Consider the following 23,102-nt stretch of genomic DNA (forward strand, 5'->3'; position numbering starts at 1 on the left):
ACCTTGCCAGGGACCCTGCAAATCCTGTTTTATCCAGAGCTGAGGGCAAGCTGCAAGATTGACCCAACACCAATGAATAGGAAAGGTTTGGAGGGATGTGGGTCAAACACGGGCAGATGGGACTAGCTTAGTTTGGGATTATAACCCACATGGTCTGGTTAGATCGAAAAGGGTCTGTTTCCATGCTGTATGGCTCGAAGCGTGAGCTGGAAATTAAGAGACACCAAAGAGAAGTTAGATTGAAGATTTCTGATTACAAACTAAAGACAGGGATGGGATGGAGGTGTGTGGGACCAGGCCTGCCAGAGGAGTTGAGCTAGAAAGCAAGAGTTGAGTTGCACTTTCTATATTTGTGAAGTTCATAAAATTAACAAGGAGAGCCCTGGAGATGACAACAGCATGGCTGCTGGATTCAACAGCAGTGGATGTTACTGTATTCCTGGATAAAGGACAGCCTTGGGGATGTGGTGTTGAATGGGACACTAAGCCTGAACAATTCTGTTTAGATGCTGCAAGTAAGAGAAGTTGGTGAATCAGGACAAAGGAAGTTGAATTTCTGTAAAGGTTCAAGGACTGGCATATAAAAATACCAGGCATAGATGAGATATTTTACATTTTTTCCACTTATTAAATTTCACACACTGAAATAATCCCTGAAATCGAATATTTTCCCAGTTGTGTTACTTCCCATTGTAATGGCAACATGTCACACTGTGATTCTCAATCAGAGAAACTGTCTGAATCATTATGTTATAGTCTTAATTTCGCTAAACACTTAAAATATAGATAAGCTAACATTATGTCAGCTACAAGAGTTAATAATACATTTTTAATAGAACACTGGTTGTGGGGATATTATGTATATGAGCTATTGCACAGTGTGAAACTTTGATAACTCAAAGCACAAATTGGTCCTTACCGTATTTTTTAAAATTCATTTTCAGTCTGGAGTCATCACTCACACAGCCAGAATTCATTCCTCATTTTATTGTTAGAATTGAGCAGTTTAGATTATTGGCAAACTGGAGTCAAACAGATCGGCCGAACCAGGTTAGGGAGTAACTTTTCATTAGTTCTGAAGAGGAGTCATATATGAAACTCAATTTCTTACTCCACGGTGCTGCCAGGCTCACTGGAGGTTCTCCAGAATTCTGTGTTTATTTCAGATTTCCAGCACCCAGTATTTTGCTTCTCTAAAAGGCCACAGCTGAAGCTGCTGGTTTTTATGACAATCTCACTACTTCAGGGATACCTTTTAATTGAAAGATCATCTTTTGTTCCCAGACTTCTATTGTTCCAGACTGAATTCAAGTTTACAAATAGCTATGGTAGGATTTGAACTCAAATGGCTTCAAATAATTAATCCATGCCTCCATCTCCCCATTCCTGTAACATAATCATGATAGTCTTAAACTAATCATTCAAAATTTTAAGACAACATTTTTTGTATTTGCAGCCCTCACTATAGGTTTAAATGTCTTTTAAGTTGTGGAGCATCACACTGAGAAGGTCCCACAGGTATTATTACCCATTGAGTATTCAATTCTCCCTCACCACCATCTCTCCCAATCTAGACTGCATTTCTGACATCTATTACTAGATGAGTGGACATCTTCTCCAGGTAAATACTGGAAAGATCAAAGCCATTCGGAGGAACTTTCAACTCAAACTCAGTGAAACAATGAAACCTATATCAAGTGGGGAACTCACTGAAATCTGCGGTAGATTTCAGCAAAGCCCTCTAACTGTGCAAAAGCATTCACAATTCACTTCCCGGTTTCCTGATGAATCAGAGAAAGTGGGCTAGATCACATGCCCAATCTGTCAAAGGAAGGATTTTGAATTAAGGGGACCTTGGCACGGTTAAGACTGACTGAACTGGATACTGATTCTTGAGGCTGCAGGAACCAAAGAATTGGAGAGGAGTCTTGGCTCTTCTCTGACCCAGACTCCTACCTGCATTTAGTGATCTGAGGGATTGCAATGAGGTGATTCTGTCAAGAGCAGGAGGAAGAGGCTGGCCTCTCAAACTACGCAGGGTAATTAGAAGGGCTAGAGGAAGTCAAGGTCAGGTGTGTTTTCCCTCCAACTTGGAGACAGTGTTCAGAGAATCAGAAATCTCAGAGATGCAGCAAGTGAAAACATTTCTGAATGTGAAGCTCCACGCCGACTTGTGCAACATTCCACAATTTAGAAAGTTCCCTAAGTCAACACATTTTGCAACTCTATTCATTCTTTAGCACTGGGTTAGCACTGCTGCCTCATAGCACCGGAGACACGGGTTCAATTCCCGCCTCAGGCGACTGTGTGGAGTTTGCACATTCTCCCCGCGTCTCCTCTGGGTTCTCTGGTTTCCTCCCACAGTCCAAAAAATGTGCAGGTAAGGTGAATTGTCCATGCTAAATTGCCCGTAGTGAAGGGGTAAATGTAGGAGAATGGGTCTGCGTGGGTTGCTCTTCAGAGGGTCGGTGTGGTCTTGTTAGGCCGAAGGGCCTGTTTCCACACTGTAAGTAATCTAATCTTAACTTGCAGGCACCTCACCTCCCCAACTAGACATTTAGATTCACACTCGTTTTACTGCTTTCTCACATTCATCCCTCAGTCACCATTCTAAAGTGTTGTCGTTCAGTTGTCCGTATGAGCCTTCAAGTAATGGCTCTAACTCTGCTTTCTCTCCTTGTACCAGAGATCTCAGGGACAAGCAGAGATCCAGAATGTGGTTCTTCAATGAGAAGCCCTTTGTCAGCCTTTAACACTGAATGCTCCATGGCAAGTCTTGTACCAGAAGGCTGCAGACTTCAGCAGTGACCTGCTGTGAGCGTCCTGAGGGGGTGGTACTCAGATAAATCAGACAGCTGATTCTCTGTCTGTAGAATATCTCTGGGCTTTCATATCTTTGGAACTGGATCTCTGATCCATTCCCTCTCCTATGCCACTGAAACCATGGGGCTGTGAAGGGGGCAGCTGGTGCTGGGTATTGCTGTCCCTCTTGTTTCTCATCACATACAAAGTATAGTTGTATACAATGTTTCCATGTGATGAAGACAGGGAATTGTAGCTTCATGTGAGTGAAATACTAGCCTGAGCTCCAGGAAGTTGACTATTGACTGTCAAACAATGAAAGCACTCCAGGCAGTGAAATGCTGTGAGCACCAGACTCTCTCCTAGTGACAGCTGTCTTTATATTCTTCATGGTCTTCATATTCACTGTCCACAGCCTTCCCAAGCCTGTCAGCTTCACTTTAGAATTCTACTCTGCTGTGCACTTGCCTGGTTGACCCTGGCAAGCTATGACAGCTTGAGAAATGGCTGTACTGACTGTTAAAGGCAGAACGATTGGGCAAAACAGCAATTAATCACTGATGTGAATAATTTAATTACTTCCTTGATAATGCCAAGAGGATTCTCTGTTTGCCTGTGAACCCTCCCAGGTAAAATCCAGAAGAGGCTGGGATAATGTCTGAATCCTGGTCCAGCCTCACTTTAATTAAGTAATTTAACTCCTTGCACACATCCAAACACACTCTTTCTTGCCCATTAGAAATCACTCCATTTTCTTACCAATCAACTCCATTCCTCTCGTTGAAAACTCTCTGAACTGAACCTTCATATTAGCTTTGATCTGACAAATCTCTGACCACTAATTCACACTATATCTAATACTGCCTACTTCCACCTTTGTAACATCAACTGACATTGTCCCTGCCTCTGTTCATCTGTTCCTAGCCCTAACCTTATCACGTGCCTTTACTCTCTCTTGGGACTCCATTATATCAATACACGACTGGTCAACATTCAATGTTCTAACCTTGTGAATTTAAAATCATTGGAAGTACTGCTGTTTTACCCTAACTGGTACCAAGTCCTGTTCATACACCTTTGCTCACAGACTTTCACTGACAGCTGATTAGAGGTAAAGATAGTTGCCGCCTTCCAAAACAGACCACAGCTGTCACTAGGAGAGAGTCTGGTGCTCACAGCATTTCACTGCCTGGAGTGCGCTGTTTTTAGAGAGAGATGACTGGTGGTTTAACCTGAGGGTCACCATGCCCCAGGCAAGGGGAAAGGTTGAGAAAGCGGGTCCTTCATGGTGACCTCACCTGGTGAGGGGATTGAACCCAATGCTGTTTGCAACATACTGCATCACAAACCAGCCTCCAATCAATTCATCTAACCAAAGCAACACTTTACTGTTCAAATTCTCATTCTTGTTTTCTAATACCATCCAACCCAAACAACATTCCATGACATCTATGCATACTACATTCTAGCCTCTTGAGCATCCTCTTTTAATCTCACCACTTTAGGCCGTCATGCCTTCAGTCACCTAGGCCTCAGGTTCTGCAATTATTTCCCTAACTTGTCTCTCTACCCCATTTATTTTTAAAGACCTCCTTTAAAACCTCTTTGACTAAACCTATGGTCATCTGCCTTCATGTCTTCCTACACAACTGTGTCAAATTTTCTTGATACCCTCCTGTATTGAGCCTTGGGATGTTTTATTGCATTAAAAGATGGGTAACTGCAGATCACCCATGTTCTGTCCATAAAAATAACCTACCACTCCAACACACCATCGTGTTCCCCACACAGCATCGCTATCTTGGGCTTATTGCAGTGCTCCAGCAAAGTACAAGCAGGAAGAACATCATCACATTTTTTGTTCGGGGACGCTGCAGCCTTCAGGACTCAATGTTCAGTTCCATCATTTTAGAGCCTGAACACCTGCCGTGTCTTTTGCCCATGCCTACACCACAGGCTCGGTCATGACATGGACTGCATTCAGCACAGCCAACCAATTTTCAACTACCCATTGTCCCCATTATTGGGTTTACTGCTTTCCTGGCATACTATCAACCATGCTTAAACTTTCTTTCTCTGGACTCTCTGTCTACCTAACTACTCACTTCTTTTCACACACCCACACCCACCAACCCACCCTGCTGCTTTTGTTAAAGACAAATTATTGTTGTTTTTATCTTTTTGGGCTCTTGCTGTAATTGTAACCAGCAGAAAGGTTTTACAGCAAAACCAGAAATTGCTGGAGAAACTCAGCAAGTCTGGCAGCATTTGTGGAGAGAAATGTTTCGAGTCCAGTGACCTTTCATCAGAACACAGGCTAAGGTTTTACATTCTTCCCCCAGTAGCAGAATCTCTCACCGACAGCACTGCCATGGGTATTGCTATCACAGCACTCTCAACGGCTGGTAACCGAGGTTCTGTTCAGAGCACTCTCAGCTGTGAGTCAACAGGCTCTGGGTTCAAGACCCATTCTAGGAACGTGAGCTACTGATAAGACCAGGAGCCAATTCACTCCCCTGAAGGGATGGGCAAAGATCTGGTGACATTACTGAACCGAAGACTAGGGGCATTATCCTACTGAATAATGATCCCTGAATCCTTATCCCTAAAATAACTCATTTGATTCCTATTTGTGGGATCTTACTGTGTGCAAACTGTCAGCAGCCTTCCCCACATCACAGCAATGACTACTCAAAGATATTTTATTGGGTGTGAATTGTCTTGGGACAAACGGAGGACATGAAAAATACTAACTAAATGCAAGCTATTCTGTATTTATATCATGCTTCCAAAAAATAAAACACTCCCTCCACTCTGTCTGGCTGTAATTTTATAAGGGTCTGTTATTTGTTTAGGATGATGGCAACACATTACACTACTGGCAGGGTTCAGGAAGCTCAGGCTGGGCTACAGCTCCTGTGCCTTCCAACATCCGGATCCAAGCAGCCCACTTGATTGGCACCTTATCCACCACTTTAAATGTCACTCACTCCACCACCGAGGCATAGTGGCTGCAGTGTGCACCACCTACAAAATGCCCTGTAGGATTTCTCCAAGGCTCATTCGATTACATCTTTTAATCCACAACCACCACCAACTAGAAAGACAAGGGCAGCAGGTCCATGGGAATGCCACAACATGCAAGTTCCCCTCCAAGCCACACATCATTCTGACTTGGAAACGTATCGCCGTTCCTTCACTGTTGCTGAGCCAATATCCTGAAACTCCCTCCCTAACAGCCCATGGGTTTATTTACAACAGGAGTGGATCAAGGCTGTTCACCACCATCTTCTCAAGGGCATTTAAGAATGGGCATTAATCAGTGACCCACCCAATCAGTGGGTCATATTGCATGATTAAATAACAGCGTTTGGCCCAACAGACACAAAGTTATCCCAGCTTTTATGAGAAAATCTTTTAATGTGTCTTGAAGTGCTTTCTTTCTTTAGATATCTTTTACAATCATTTACAGAAAATAATAAATTGGGACTCCTAAACAAAGACAGCAAATGCAGCTAAGCCAGCAATCCTCAGGTGCACCCTAGATAGAACCCTCATTCTGATGTTAAACAGAAAAGGTAGGATTCTGAAGAAGGGTCATTGAAGTGGTACAGTGGTTAGCACTGCTGCCTCACAGCGCCAGGGTCCCAGGTTCAATTCAGTCCTCGGGTGACTGTGTGGAGTTTGCACATTCTCCCTGTGTCTGTGTGGGTTTCCTCTGGGTGACCCGGTTTCCTCCCACAATCCAAAGATGTGCAGGTTAGGTGAATTGTCAAATTGCCCCATAGTGTTAGGTGCATTAGTCAGAGGAAAATGGGTCTGGGTGGGTTACTCTTCGGAGGGTAGGTGTGGACTGGTTGGGCCGAAGGGCCTGTTTCCACGCTGTAGGGAATCTAATAAAAAAATAAAACTTGATGCTAACTGTGCTTTCTCTCCACAGATACTGCCAGATCTGAAGTTTTCCAGCAATTTCTATTTTTATTTCTCATTCAGATGTGCTGGGATCTGAATTGTCCCCAAAACTCAGCCTGTTTTTGTACAGATGCTGACTTATGGATTTACAACATCTTTTGCTGTGGTTTGTGAGATCATCGCATGCTTTAGAGAGATTGTGTTTGCATAATACAAACTTCTAACTCAGGAATCGAAGAGTCTACCTCTGTTTGAAAATACTGAAAACATTTTGAGCACATGCTGTTTACAGGAAGTCACTGGGTACTGCGATAAAGGCTTATGGATGAATAATTGGTGTGATTTGCAGCTTGGGTGGTCTATATTTAGAGGAAATATTTTCTGTTGGCAGAACAATATTAATTATTACTGGAAAGGCTCAGCAAGTTTGGCAGCATCTGTGGAGAGAAATCAGAGTTAATGTTTTGGGTTCAGAACAGTCAGGAAGATTAATTGAACCTGAAACGTTAACTCTGATTTCTCTCCCCAGATAATGCCAGACCAGTGCAGCCTTTCCAGCAATTTCTGTTTTGTTTCTGATTTCCAGCATACACTGTTCTTTTGGATTTTATTGATTATTACTGACTTAATCTATAAATTTGTTGATCATAATTTAATGGTCCAAAGTCTTTACGATAGATAAATGTACCTTCACAATGCCGTAAGGAATTTCACAGCTACTGAATTACTATTTTAAGTGAAGTCCATGGACTTGTGGGAAAGTACAGAGGCTAACTTGTAGTCTGCAAGCTCTCACAAAAACAGAAAAGACAGAAACTAATCTACTATTGAATCACAGAATCCCTACAATGTGGAAACAGGCCATTCAGCCCATCAAGTCTACACCAACCCTCTGAATGGCATCCAACCCAGACCCACCACAATCCTGTGACCTTGCAATTTCCCATGGCTAATCCATCTAACATCCACCTAACTTGCACACCTTTGGACTGTGGGAGGAAACCCACAGAGACACGGGGAGAATGTACAAACTCCACACAGACAGTTACCCAAGGGTGGAATTGAACCCATCTCCCTGGCGCTGTGAGGCAGCATTGCTGACTACTGAGCCACCATGCCACCTCATTGGTGATATTGTTTAGGAAGTTAATAATGACCATGACTCCAGGGGAACCCCTGCTTAAATAGTGGCATAATATCACTTACATCCACCTGAATAAGCCAATGGCGCTCAGTTTAATAGCACATTCAAAGTTTTTACCTCTAGCAATACAACACTGTACTTAAACATCAGCCTTTATTATGTCTAGAGTAGGATACACAGACCTGATATTCAAAGGCAGTGCTACCCACTGAGACAAGCTGTGTCAAGTTAGTGTACATGTGAGAGTGCGGCAGTGGACAGCACAGAGGTGAATGTTGAGATCACTGATTTCTGCAGTCAGGAACCTAAGTTTCCATCAATCATTCTCTGATTATATTGTTATCTTTTCTTTTAGACTCCCATTATGATCCAAACTGTACTTCAGCTTCCCTTAGAAAAGTTTAATGAAGAAAACGGACAGTGTGTGTATAGTTTTAGTAGGGATCGCAAGGTTAAAAATACCACAAATCAAGCTATCTTTTCATGCTTTTGTTGATAAGTGAGTAACAATAAGAAGCATCTGAGACAAACATGAGTGTTGCAAAAAAAACCTAATTGCCAAATTGTAGTTTGAACAGTATATTGCTCATTAGTCAGTTATCAGCTGCTGATTTTGTTATAAATAAAATTTCAGTTAATAGTATTAACAACAGTACCTTTCAATGACCATTCATTACACAGCAGAACATGGACTCAGAGTGGCTTCAAGCATTGTTTCCCAAATGCATATAGTACTTGTAATGCCTGCTTCCCTTAAAATCCCACATTTATCCAATATTAAGAAATAAATGTTCATTTACATTCAGCAACTATTCAAGGATGCAGAAAAATCAAATGTGATCGATACCAATTGTGAACAGTTTTTGAGTTTATTTATTTGATATGATGCTGTCCTTTCTCAGACAGCAGGTGGCAGTAGTACCACCAGCAGTCAGGAGAAAATTGCTGGAAGGTACCTGACAGGTGGAAGCTTTGAAAATGAACACTGCCTCCATCTGCTTTGCTATACAGAAAGCAGGGGCATAAATCCACAGGGAACTAAGCTGACAGTTGCCCACCTATTTATTTTTTTCTAATTATGAGGGATCTGGACACTGCAGAGAGGGAGAAACTGTACCCATTGTGAAAGGAAAGAGAATGAGGGGTAGGAAACAGTATGCATTCCTGTAGGGAGTGTTTAGGATGTGGAATACGCTGCCTGAGTGTGTGGAGGAAGCCAATTTAATTGAGACATTCAGGAGGGAATTGGATAACTATCTGCAAAGGGAGAAAGTGAAGAGCTACAGGAGAAGGTGGGAGAATGATACCGGGCAGACTGTTGGTTTAATGAGGTAAAAACAATGACTGCAGATGCTGGAAACCAGATTCTGGATCAGTGGTGCTGGAAGAGCACAGCAATTCAGGCAGCATCCGAGGAGCTTCAAAATCGACGTTTCGGGCAAAAGCCCTTCACAGATTCCTGATGAAGGGCTTTTGCCCGAAACGTCGATTTCGAAGCTCCTCGGATGCTGCCTGAATTGCTGTGCTCTTCCAACACCACTGATCCAGATGTTGGTTTAATGAGCCAGTGCAGGCATAATGGGTTGAATGGCCTCCTTCTATGTAACTCTTGATTTGTGACTCTGAACTGAAGGGATGATGGCAAAGCTTTCTCCAAACTCAGTCTGGGTAACAGATCATCTCACAGAAAAGCTGCTGCAGCACCTTCAACAACACCCATCCCTCTGCCATTTCTTGAGGAGATGAACTTTTACTAAAGTGCAGTTCCAGGTGAAACTCCAGTACCTTGTCCAAGTGACCAATTTATCAAGTCTCCAGAGCAGGGGTTTATTGGAAATAGGATAGTGAAAGCTACCATTGTCAAGCCCAATCCTACCCTCAGTCAGCATCCAAACATTCATCTGGATTCACTGAACAGCAACCAGCAGCTGAAGCCACATCTGGGATTTCTTCTCCCTAGATCAATGGGAGTCAACTGTAGCCAAGCTGGGCTGGGATCACTGAACACTGATGGGGAATTGAGCTTACCCCTTCATCGTCTGCCCTCATGCCTAAACTTACAAGTGATTGTTCTCACTTGGGTATTGAGTCTATGTGATGTCTCCAACTCTGGTGTCATAGGTGCTGGGGCTTTCGTCAATGCTTTACTCTACCGTCTCGCTCTTTTGTTCCTTGCTTGTCCAAACAGGGTTGTAAACCTCCCAGGGAGAGCACACAGGTCACTCTGCTTCATAATCAAAAGCCTACCTGCTTAGCAATGGCAATTAGTGGAATAGAGATCTAAACTGGCACCAAAGACAGATTGTGCCCCTGCTGTTCTTGAACTAGAACGTGGGACGTAGAGTTCCCAACAGTGATTCAAGTATCAAGCCCACCACTAATTTCTTTCTTGCGATTCAGAGGTTGGCATTGATGACTTGTTTGAAAGAATGGGATGGTTTGCCAGGTCATTTCTAAAGGCTAACTATGTTAGTGTAGGATTTAAGTTACTGTTTGAATAACTTCCTCACAGCAGGGGATCTCCTGTACCATGCGGGAAATCCTTGAGCTTCACCAGTGTGGATTGGCATCAGAAAAGGGAGTGAGGAGTCTCCTTTGGTCAATTCACTGAGCCCAGCAGAGGCACTCCCTATAAAGGTTCTTGAACCTGCTTTATCCTCCACCCCCCCAGCCTCATGACAGCTCACAGGGTAGATAATCTCTGAGGATCACAACACTTTGTAAAATCTAGCCCTAATCTACTCTTGCAAATACGGTATTTCAAACACAAGGAATTTGGTTCCCTCACAAGCATTTCAAGTCCTGAAGATCCAAAGGCGGCCATCAAAACAATTATATTTCACAGAATGGTGGAGCGATCAGGACAGACTCAGGGAATTGGGATTTTATTCACTGCAGAGAAGTAGACATTGAGCAATGAAGGGAACAGATAACATATTCAGACAACACGGATAGAGCAGAGGACAGAGCACAAGCAAAAAATGCAAAAAGCAGTGATATATCTGTGCTAGCATTTCTGTTTATGATGTAAAGGATCCCATGGCATGATTTCAAGGAAGGGCATGAGTGTTCTGTCTGGAGGTTCTGGACACAGTTATCCATCTATCAACATTAAAAAAAATTGATCTGCTCATCATATTCCTCGGTAGAATTTTGCTGTGCACAAATTGGCTTTCTTCATTATAATAGCAATAACACTAAAGGTGTTCATTGGCTCAATGTCTTTTGTGACAGCCTGTGGTGACTAAAGGTGCTAGGAAAATGCAAACTTTTCTGGATCTCTGGAACAGATTACTTAGCATGGATCCAGTGATGTCTGTATCCAGGCAGAACACTGATTGAGGATGTTGAACAGGCTATAATGGACCAGTTTGTCCTGAAGAAGGGCTTATGCCCGAAACGTCGATTCTCCTGTTTCTTTGATGCTGCCTGACCTGGTGCACTTTTCCACCAACACATTTTTAAGCTCTGATCTCCAGCATCTGCAGTCCTCACTTTCTCCCAGTTTATCATAGCCAACTTTCTTATTTAAAGGGGCTGGAACACAAATAGAACCCAAGTGGAAACAGTCTCTTGGCCCAACAAGTCCACACTGACCCTCCAAAGAGTATCCACCAGACTCAGTCCCCTACCCCTAGCACCTAGCCTACACATCCCTTAACAATATGGGCAGTTTATCATGGCCAATTCACCTGACCTGCACATTTTGGGACTGTGGGAGCACAGAGAGAACCATACAGTCATAGAGATGTCCAGCATGGAAAAAGACCCTTCGGTCAAACCCATCCATGTCGACCAGATATCCCAACCCAATCTAATCCCACCTGCCAGCACCCGGCCCATATCCCTCCAAACCCTTCCTACTCATATACCCATCCAATGCCCCTTAAATGTTGCAATTGTACCAGCCTCCACCACATCCTCTGGCAGCTCATTCCATATGCATACCACATACACGTGAAAAAGTTGCCCCTTAGGTCTCTTTTATATCTTTCCCCTCTCACCCCAAACCTATGCCCTCTAGTTCTGGACTCCCCGACCCCACGGAAAAGACTTTGCCTATTTATCCCATCCATACCCCTCAATTTTGTAAACTTCTATAAGGTCACCCCTCAGCCTCTGACGCTCCAGGGAAAACAGCCCCAGCCTGTTCAGCCTCTCCCTGTAGCTCAGATCCTCCAACCTTGGCAACATCCTTGTAAATCTTTTCTGAACCCTTTCAAGTTTCACAACATCTTTCCGATAGGAAGGAGACCAGAAATGCACGCAATATTCCAACAGTGGCCTAACCGATGTCTTGTACAGCAGCAACATGACCTCCCAACTCCTGTACTCAATACTCTGACCAATAAAGGGAAGCATACCAAACACCTTCTTCATTATCCTATCTACCTGCAACTCCACTTTCAAGGAGCTATGAACCTGCACTCCAAGGTCTCTTTGTTCAGCAACACTCCCTAGGACCTTACCACTAAGTGTATAAGTCCTGCTAAGATTTGCTTTCCCAAAATGCAGCACCTCGCATTTATCTGAATTAAACTCCATTTGCCACTTCTCAGCCCATTGGCTCATCTGGTCCAGATCCTGTTGTAATCGGAGGTAACCCTCTTTGCTTTCCACTACACCCCCAATTTTGGTATCATCTACAAACTTACTAACTGTACCTCTTATGCTCACATCCAAATCATTTATGTAAATGAAAAAAAGTAGAGGGCCCAGCACCGATCCTTGTGGCACTCCACTGGTCACAGGCCTCCAGTCTGAAAAACAACCCTCCACTACCACCCTCTGTCTTCTACCTTTGAGCCAGTTCTGTATCCAAATGGCTAGTTCTCCCTTTATTCCATGAGATCTAACCTTGCTAATCAGTCTCCCATGGGTAACCTTGTCAAACGCCTTATTGAAGTCCATATAGATCACATCTACTACTCTGCCCTCATCAATCCTCTTTGTTACTTTGTTACCAGAGCACAGACAGAATCATACTTTGTTTGTAGAGAGCGATAATCAGACCTCACTTGAATACTGAGTTTAACAATGGGCACTACACCTTGGGAAATGATAAATTTGCCCTGGCAAGGAAAGATTCACTACAGCAAAATCAGTTTTTAAAAAGGTGAAATTGTGTAGACTGGTTGCTTAATCTTGGTTTTTAATTCCAGTGAATGAGTTAATTTAAAGTCATAAAATAATTTGATAGCTTCTCTATCCATACCATGTTTCCTCTGGGAGGAATGTAGAGTAAGGGGATATAATCATAAAGCTAAAATGCAAGCTATTTTGGAGTGACATTTGGAAACAATTTTCTGTTCTTTTCAGACAAAACCTGAAACTTGATCTCAACATAAGGCAAGAGGTTGGGTAAATTGAAGTTTTCAGGATGGGATCAATAGATTTCTTTTGTTGGGAAAGGGTATCAAAGATACAGATCAATTGTAAGTTGGTAGAATTGAGGAAAGGTTAACAATCTAGCTGTGGTGCAAAAGGCTTGAAAGACTGAACAGTCCCTCTTGTTCTAACGTTAGAGGCATTAGGCTCAATATAATATGCTGTCTGAGCTTCGGGGCATAACAGCTTACAGCGCAGGTTCTAGTTTAGTCTAATGAAACACTTTGGTGCTGCCATATTGATCCTTTCATTCCTCATGCTATAATGGCTGCTGTCATGGCTCAGTGGTTAGCACTGCTGTCTCAGCACCAGGTTCGATTCCAGCCTTGGGTAACTGTCTGTATGTAGTTTGCACATTCTCCCCATTGCTGCGTGAGTTTCCTCCAGGTGCTCTGGTTTCCTCCCACTGCCCAAAAATGTGCAGGTCAGGTGAATTGGCCATGCTGAAAAATGTGTTGCTGGAAAAGCGCAGCAGGTCAGGCAGCATCCAAGGAGCAGGAGAATTGATGTTTCGGGCATAAGTCATTCCTGAAGAATCTCTGATCTCCAGCATCTGCAGTCCTCACTTTCTCCTCGGTGAATTGGCCATGCTAACCTGCCCATATTGTTCAGGGATGTGTAGGCTAGGTGCTAGGGGTAGGGGCATGAGTCTGGTGGATACTCTTCCAAGGGTTGGTGTGGACTTGTTGGGCTAGGAGGCTGTATATGCTTGGATTCTATGATTCGACAAAAGCTCACAATCTAAAATGGTTTAGAAATCACGCTGCCTTAATTAAACTCTTACAGTAATGCTGGCAGAGAATGAACTCATTGCATCAGTGTTGGGAGCTTGTTTCTGCATGCTCAGTTCCCAGAAACAAAATTAAAAGAACTAACCAAAAATGTAAGAGCTGAGGAGAATGTCTTCTAAGAAGTTACATTCACCACAATCACAGCTGCATGATAGAACACATTATGTACAGTTTTTACTGGAAGGGTTATTTCAGCCACAAGAAACAGCATAGCAATGCAGGGAATCACTAAGTTACAATCTAGTTACTTACTGATTAAATAAGATCCAGTGCAAAGTACTTTAGAAAAAGAGGGATTATTGAGTGAGAGAGACAAAAATAGCACATCCTTTTTGTTTTGGAGAGTTGCATAATTGGAGAGAGCAGTCTGTATTTATTAGCATTCATTATTAATTTGAATAGCACAGATGACCAACGTTGCTTTAACATGCAAGGTAAATATGTAGTTAAACCCAAAGTAGAGTGGACAGGTTTGATAGTGTGCATAACGAGACTCTCAACGTGATTGTTGTGCAGCAGATTTAGCCTGCGCTGTAACCTGTTATGTCCCGAAGCTCAGAGACCGTACTATATTGAGCGTAATGCTTCTAGCATTAGAAGCAGAGGAGGCTATTCAGTTTTTCCACCCTGCTGCACCACAGGTAGATTGTTGTAAACCTTTCCTCAATTCTACCAACTTACAGTTGATCTGTACCTTTGATACCCTTTCCCGACAAAAGAAATCTATTCAGCCCATCCTGAAAACTTCAAATTAACAAATTGGTGAGATTTGTTAATGTGCTTGCTCATTCCAGTACTGTCTATTCACTCTGTTTATTACTAAATACAATCCTGTCAGGATCTTATGTGCCTCAATAAGATTGTCTCTCATCCTTCCAAACTTCAATGGATACAAGAGCAGTCTTTCATCACAAATGTATTAGGATATCTGAAATGTTTCTGTTACACAACAGAAAAATGTTCATTTTTGTAGCACCTTTTGCAAATGTATGACATTACGAGGCAGTTCACAGCCATTTCAATATTTCTGAAGTGTAGTTGTTGTTATAACGTTGGACATGGAGCAGCTAATGTGAACACAGATAGATCCCACAATGTTTTGCTAACATTGGTTGATAAATATTGGCCATGACACTGGGACAACTCTTTCTTCAAGTATTGTGGTCTAAACTGTGGGATGTTTTTAAATATGTTGCCATATTATTTATCGTAAGTTTGGATTTCTGGGTTTTGAACTAGTAAACTAGAGGTTTTCTGTGTGCCTGAACTTGATAACAAAATAAGTATTTCTGTAGCTATTGAGATTTGTTTTGAAACTATTTTTGATGCCTAGCTTTAGAATTTGTTGTGTACATTGGCAGGGTTTTAAAACCAAACAAATTTCAATTTAGAAGGTCAAGAGGGTTTGTTTTAAAGCTTGGAAAACACCCATAGCTCAGAGAGACAGTGCTTTTCTCAATTTCACCGAGTTTGGAATGGTCCTGAGAAATAGGATGGCTCTATAAACCCGTTCTCTTGGGAAGGGTGCAGAGCGGATGACAGTGTTGGGATAAAGCTTGACTAGGTAATTTAAAGCTGCCTACACTAATGTTTAGGTGTACAATAGTTCCAGGTAAAAATTGAAGTAACAAGTAACATTAACCTACCGAGGTGTTAGATACAGGGACTCTGGGTGTTAGGATTGTATGAGTGGAGTTTTGGGTATTACACAAAAGCTGCTTTATTTCTTTTAAAAAATATAAAGGAATAATTCGGGGTTAGTGGGAGTATATGTTTCATGTGTGGTTAAAAGTAGATAGCTTGGTCTATTCTATTTTATCATCACTTCTTTTGTATTAAACATCCATTACATTATTAAAGCAAAATCTGTAGTATTGCATGTTTACGTTTCAGCGAGAAAACACTTAAAACCAAAACAAATCAAAATATTTTCTACCAGGCCAGGTTCTTGCTGGCAACTAACCTATTGGAGGATAACATTAATTTAAATAATAATAGTAGTGCCATGGAAACATTTACAAACAAACAGAGCCATGATTTAACATCTCTCCTCCAACAGTACAATCCTCTTTCAGAATCACAATCAAATGTTGCCCTCGGTTATTTGGTCAAGTCCCTGGAGGTGGTTTTTGCAGATACCACAAAGATAACTGCGAGAACAGTTGGTGTTGAGGAAGTAGGAGGCTGCGGAATGACTTGGACAGGTTAGGAGAGCGGGCAAAGTAGTGGCAGATGGCATGTAATGTGGGAAAGTGTAAGCTTACGCACTTTGGTAGGAAGAATAGAGCTGTATACTATTTTCAAATGGGCAAGGCCTTTGGAAATCTGAAGCACATGGGACTTAGCAGTCCCAGTTCAGCATTCTCTTAGGGTTAATTTGTAGGTTCAGTTGGCAGTTCGGAACACAAGTACAATGTTAGCAATCATTTCAAGAGGGCTGGAATACAAGGTGTACTGCTGAAGCTGTAGAAGGCACTGGTCAGACTGCATTTGCAATATTGCCAGCAGGTTTGGGCCATGTACCCAAGGAAAGATGTACTAGCCTTGGAGGGGGTTCAGAGGAGATTCACAGAAATTATCCCAGGGTTTGTCATATGAAGAAAGTTTGAGGACTCAGGCCCTGTATTCAATGGAATTTTTAAAAATGAGGGATGTTATTGAAACTTAGAATACTGAGGGGACTGGATGATATGGACAACGAGAAAATGTTTTCATGAGAAGAAACTAGGACCCATGGGCAAGGCCTCAGAGCGAAGGGGTGATCTTTTAAAACAGAGAAGGATGAATTTCTTCAGTCGAGGGTGGGCAATCTGTGGAACTCATTGCTGCAGATGGCCATGGAGGTCAAGTTATTGAGGGTATTTAAGGAAGAAATACTAATTCTTGATTGAGGAAATCAAGGGTTACATAGAAGGCAGGAGAATGGGGTTGAGAAACATATCAGCCATGATCAAATGGTGGGCAGGCAGAAGGCTAGAAGAACACAGCAAGATAGGCAGCATCAGGAGGTGGAGAAGTCGACATTTCGGGTGTAACCCTTCTTCAGGATGCTGCCCATCTTGTTGTGTTCTTCCAGCCTCATGCCTGTCTCCTTTGGATTCGACAGAATGGAGCGGCCCATGTTCACTTCAGTGGGTAGTTAAGAGCTGACCACATTGCTGTCTATAGACTATTGTTAGTTCAATCACATGGTAATAGTTAATTTGAATTTGAATCATGAAAGAAGAGTGTTCAGTGACATTTTATTCCATTTGTTTGTTTCTCAATCAGTCAACCTTTTTATCATGTTGAAAACTGTTGAATGAGCAGATTAGCCTGCAAATCCAACAATTTTAGAGTTTGTTTCACTTTTACTTCTCTTTGGCAAGTGTCCTAGACTTTGAGATGATCCAAACTCAAATGGCTTCCAATCAGAACACATTTATGGATAGATACCAATTTGCTCATGTATTTGGTATACTCAAATCTACACAGAATGAAAGCTATATTATAACTAAACACATACCATACTTATGGATTTTACCTGTAGTTCCAAAAACTCTGTGATCCTTGCTAAGCATTAGTTTCTTCACAATGGAGAATGATTTTGCTTGGTGTACATCCAGCAACAAGTTCAATTGTTTCAGCCAGAGTAAGACTTCATAAAGTAACTGTGGTTTTATCTTAACCTTAATGAGATTGAGTGGGTTAATTTTGGTGAGTTGGTAAATCATCTTCTGATCACAGGTTGGAAGCTGGAAGAAATCTCGGGATAAATTCTTCCCTGCAGCTTTTCTCAGTATATGATTGGTTACTTCAACAAGGGCATTGCAAGTCATTCGTGTTTCTTTTGTTTTCTTCATGCTCTGGTAGATAGTCAGCAAGCTGCTCTCTGGCCCTTTTTGCAACCTTGTACTCCACGCAGATCGTTTGTAAAGTGGGTAAGTGTCAGACGAGTTAGCCACCCCATCAGGGGCCATATTCAAAGGAGAAGTTTGAATACTTTGGTGAAGGCCTATGGACAAAAAATGAACAGTCAGAATTTTTTTAAAAAAGTAAAAAAGAGATTGCAACACTGCTTCACTAATAAACATCTGTTTCCAATTTAAAGAGCAAGAGCAAAGTCTAATTTCATTTCTTCCCCTCTCTCTCTTTCCCTTAAGTTATTGTTGCATGTGACTGTAATTCATTAAGTGTTTCATTAGTGACACAGGTGATTTGATGGAGGTTTTTTCAAAACAAAAAGACATACTTGCGTTTATATTGCACATTTTAGGACTCCTTTGAATTTTCTTTAGGCAGGCAGTATTTTGTGAACTGTAAGTCCTACAAAATATATATATATTTTTCAAAAATCGCAATTTGATTTAGGTGCTTGTTGAAAGAAAAATAGTGTCTGGGTAACTGGAGAGATTATTTATTCTCCTCTTCAAAATATACTTTAGAATTTGTTTTATGTTCACTGGAAAGCAGGTTTAACATCTCATCTGAAAGATGGCATCTCCACTGTGCAGCACCACACTAGAGTCCATGCACTAACCTAAATTTGAAATCTTATAGTGGGTCTTGAACCAACAACTTTCTTAAAGTTAAATCTGCTACCAATGAACCACAGTATTCAGCAAGATTACAGAGGTGCAGAATAAGAACATTCATTAGAAAGGAAGACATTGCAAGTAAAATTAGTATTGTTTTGGACAAATAGTTAGCTCATGTAAAGTACAAAATCCATTACTGGAAGCTCTCCTTTTTTACGTCATCACCTGCAAATTGACTAATCTCTCCTTTGTTTCTTTGCTGCTGCAAAATTCTTTAATGTTTTATTGGAGGCTACTTTGAAGCTTTTTTTTCCCCTCGGATAATTTCTTAGCTTTACTTAACAGGAGGATACAATCCCAAAAGTTAAGGAAGGTAGTTAGGAATGAAATAAAGGAGGACACACTGCCCCAAAACATATCAAAAATCTGAGAGTCTTCCCCCCTCCCCCCCACCTCCCCTGCCACCACAGCAGACAATGGATACTGTGGGACTGCTGAAGCTCTTCTTATTGTGATCAACTAATGTGTGTTAGGTACCAAAAAAATGTGGAGCAAAAGTGAATACATAGGACTGATATACATATCAGATATTATTCGTGGCAGAACAGGTTTAAGGGCCTTAATGGCTGACTCCTGTTCTCTACATTTCTTAACACTTGATAGGCTCTCATTTTCTTTTTAAGTTTAAGTTTGTCTTTCATTACTATATTTTTTTTCTTAGAGGCAGTTGCTATGAAAATTTTAATTGCTTTCTAAACTCTTTACTTGCCCTTGGCAACACTTAAAATTACGAGCAATGTCCTCCTTTCTGATGAATATACTTATCCTGTACTGCTGTAATCGCATTAAAAACACTGTGCTACAGCTGTGTGCCAATTTCTCCATCCACCTCCCTTTGATAGCTCCTAAATCTAATGAAAACAACATTTCAAGAATTCTTTCATGTACTCCCTCTCTGTCCAAATTGATAAAGAACCCTGTATTGAAGTTGCAATGCTCATTCAAATACCTCGACAGGAGCTGTGATGGTTCTGACCATGTTTTGCATTGTGCAACATTTCCATATCTCCCTATTTTTTCTCTGACTGAATAAGTTGGCATCTAATTAACAGCCAGTACTTACTCCCACCCACACACGGCTCGCTGCAAGCCTGAATCGCAACTATTCATTTGCTAGGTCGCAGGGGTGTTGAAGTCTACTGGTGATGCTGAGGGAGGTATGCAGTCCATAGTCTCCAGAATAATCCTGTAATTGGCACCCCCTCCAATAACACAGAGCCCTGAATAATGATGTAGAGATATGAAATTTATAAATCCCAATACAACACCTGGAGAATGTTAGTTCATAAAATAAATATAGACTAAAAAAAAACTTTTATTGCCAATCCCTACTTGCCCTACAGAAGGTGGTAGTGAGTTTCTTGAACATCATCATTCCTGATGAAGGGCTTTTGCCCGAAACATCGATTTTCCTGCTCCTTGGATGCTGCCTGACCTGCTGTACTTTTCCAACACCACTCTGATCTAAACTCTGGTTTCCAGCATCTGCAGTCCTCACTTTTGCCTATATAGTAGGTACACCTACAATGCTGTTGGGAGGGAACTCCAGGATTCAGAACTAGCTGCACTGAAAGGACAGTGACATATTTCATAGTCAGGATGGCATGGGACTTGGATGGGAATTTGCAGGCAGTGGTGTTAACATACATCTCCTGCTCCTGTGCTTCTCTATGGTAGAGGTTACAGATGTGTAACTTGCTGGGAACTATTACAGAGTCAGGGTTATACAGCACAGAAACAGACCCTTTGGTCCAACGTGTCCACGGTGATGAAAAACCTAAATTAATCTAGTCCCATTTACCAGCACTTGGCCCATATTCCTCTCAACCAATTCCAATTCATGCACCCATCCAGATGCCTTTTTAATGTTGTAACTGTACCAGCTCATTCCATGCACTCAACACAGTGAAAGAGAGAAAAGGCTGCACCTTAGGTCCCTTTTAAATCTTTCCCCTATGTCCCCTCGTTTCAGATGCCCATACGCTGGGGAAAAGTTTTTGACTATTCATCCTATCCATGTCCCTCATGATTTTATAGATCTCTACCCTTTAGCATCTGATGCTCCAGAGAAAGCAGCCCCAACCTATTCAGCCTCTCCCTGTAGCTCAAACCCTCCAACCCTGGCAACATCTGAGTAAATCTTTGCTGAACTTTTTCAAGTTTCTTTCCTATAGTAGGGAGGCCAGAATTGAATATAGTACTCCAAAAGCAGCCAACAAATGTCCTGTACAGTCGCCACATGACATATACTCAGTGCACTGGCCAATAAAGGCAAGCGTACCAAATTATCCTATCTACCTGCAACTCAATTTCCAAGGAGCTATGAACCTGTACTCCAAGGTTTCTGTTTCGCAACACTACCATTACTACAACCTTACCATTAAGCGTATAAGTCCTGTCCTGATTTGCCTTACCAAAATGCAGCACCTCACATTTATCTAAATTAAACTCCATCTGCCACTGCTTGGATCATCCAGCCATCTGATCAAAGTCCTGTCGTACTTGAGGTAACCTTACTCACTGTCCACTACCCTATCAGTTTTGGTGTCATCTGTAAATTTACTAACCATACCTCCAATGTTCACATTCAGATGGTTTATATAAATGACTGTTATATTGTATATAAATAATAAAAGGTATTTCAGTTGAGAAGATGTGGTAGAATTAAGAAACACTGAATATGCCATTTATTAATTGATTAAGGAAACTGAATCTCTAGCTCCCAAAATGGACATTTATAATATGAAAAGTAAAAATTGTATAAACCTTTCAAATAAACAGACAGGGAAATTTGCCACAGAGAGAAATGTGAAATTTTGCTGAGATGACTGGCCTGGGAATTTCCTCAACTACTTTATTTTCAGGGTTCTTGTTGTGGCAGATCATAGCAGAGCAGGAGCTGCTCCCAAGGAAGTTCTGTCCCATTACCAATTCATCTAACTCCAGAGGGATAGCTCTGCTTACTATCCATGCATATCTGGATACTGGTGGGCAAAGAAACCCTTTCTTCACTCCAAATAAATGCAGAAGATGGTGCAAAGAGAAAATAACACTGAAGTATAAAACACACAACTGATCTGAAACACAAATGACAATGGAATTGAAGATAAAAATAATTGTTATATACAAATATATGCAAATGACTGTGTATTCCAAAGCTGCTGATGTAACTCAGTCACTCCAGACTCATACAGCTGCACAAAATGGACTGAACTAAAATCCAGCTGTTAACCCCAGGCCATTTATCTCCTTGATCTCATTTCATGTGAAAATGAATATTTTATTTCAAGAAGTCACACAAATAAAATGTTTAGCTGTTTGCAGATGAGAGGATTTTACTTTCTCATAAAATATTTAGAATCTTAGAATCTCTACAGTGTAGAAGCAGGCCATTCAGCCCATGGAGTCCACACCAACTCTCCCATACCCACTCCCTATCCCAGTAATCCTGCATTTCTCATGGCTAGTCCACCTAGCCTGCTCACCCCTAGACACTATGGGAAATTTAAGCATCACTACTTTCAGGAATTATTGACATTCATCCTATCACGTACCTACTATCAGTTTGAAAGCTCTTGCACCATTTAATTCTTTCCTTCTAAGTTTTTACATAACTCCCTTTTGAAAGTTATTATTGAAATCTGCTTTAATCATTCTTTCAGGTTATGGATTCCTGATCACACACCAATTATCTACATAAAAATAATTCCAAAAACAGTTTCCCACTCTTACCTGCCAATATCTTCATATGTGTCTACGGGTTACCACCACCCTACCAGGGGAAACTGGTTATGGTCACCTATCTTGTTAAAACCGGAGACTCAGTGGGTTCTGAGTCCACGAATCAGTAAAAGGTGCTACATAGAACATTATAGTACAGTACAGGCCCTTCGGCCTTCGATGTTGCACTGACCTGTGAAACCAACCTGAAGCCCATCCTGATTCCTGAAGGGCTTATGCCCAAAATGTCAATTCTCCTGCTCCTTGGATGCTGCCTGACCTGCTGCGCTTTTCCAGCAACACATTTTTCAGCTCTGAAGCCCATCTAACATACACTATTCCATTATCATCCATATGTTTATCCAATGACCATTTAAATGTCCTTTAAGTTGGCGAGTCTTCGACCGTTGTAGGCAGGGCATTTCATACCCTTGCGACTCTGAGTAAAGAACCTATCTCTGACATCTGTCCTATATCTGAAAATGTGTTGCTGGAAAAGCGCAGCAGGTCAGGCAGCATCCAGGGAACAGGAGAATCGACGTTTCGGGCATAAGCCCTTCTTCAGCAACACATTTTCAGCATGTGATGACAAGGCTTGGTATGTGGTGTTGGGGTAAGGGCATGGCCTCAAGCCTTATAATTGTTGAACTCAATATTAAAAACCTGAAGGTTGCAGAGTTCCTCAGCAGTAAATGAAATGCTGTTCTTCCAGTTGTGCTGTGCTGAACTGCACTGGAATATTGCAGAAAGCCTGATACAGAGATGTTG

General features: G+C 41.7%; 1 protein-coding gene across 3 annotated transcripts in view; it reads right to left on the reverse strand.

The window, feature by feature from the left end:
• The window catches only part of LOC122541088 (cell surface hyaluronidase CEMIP2-like), a 146,963-nt gene that overhangs the window by 108,473 nt on the left and 15,388 nt on the right, over positions 1–23,102 (reverse strand). For 2 of the 3 annotated variants that reach the window (XM_087981289.1, XM_087981288.1), the window contains exon 3: positions 17,543–18,031. In XM_087981289.1, coding sequence (XP_087837415.1) covers positions 17,543–18,031 — 489 coding nt within the window. The remainder of the gene's footprint in view (positions 1–17,542; positions 18,032–23,102) is intronic. The other variant, XM_043677617.2, reaches the window with a different exon arrangement.

Source organism: Chiloscyllium plagiosum, unplaced genomic scaffold (genome assembly GCF_037043375.1).
Source record: "Chiloscyllium plagiosum isolate Xiang-an unplaced genomic scaffold, Cpla_swu_hap1 HiC_scaffold_39, whole genome shotgun sequence".
In the NCBI taxonomy this organism is placed as follows: domain Eukaryota; kingdom Metazoa; phylum Chordata; class Chondrichthyes; order Orectolobiformes; family Hemiscylliidae; genus Chiloscyllium; species Chiloscyllium plagiosum.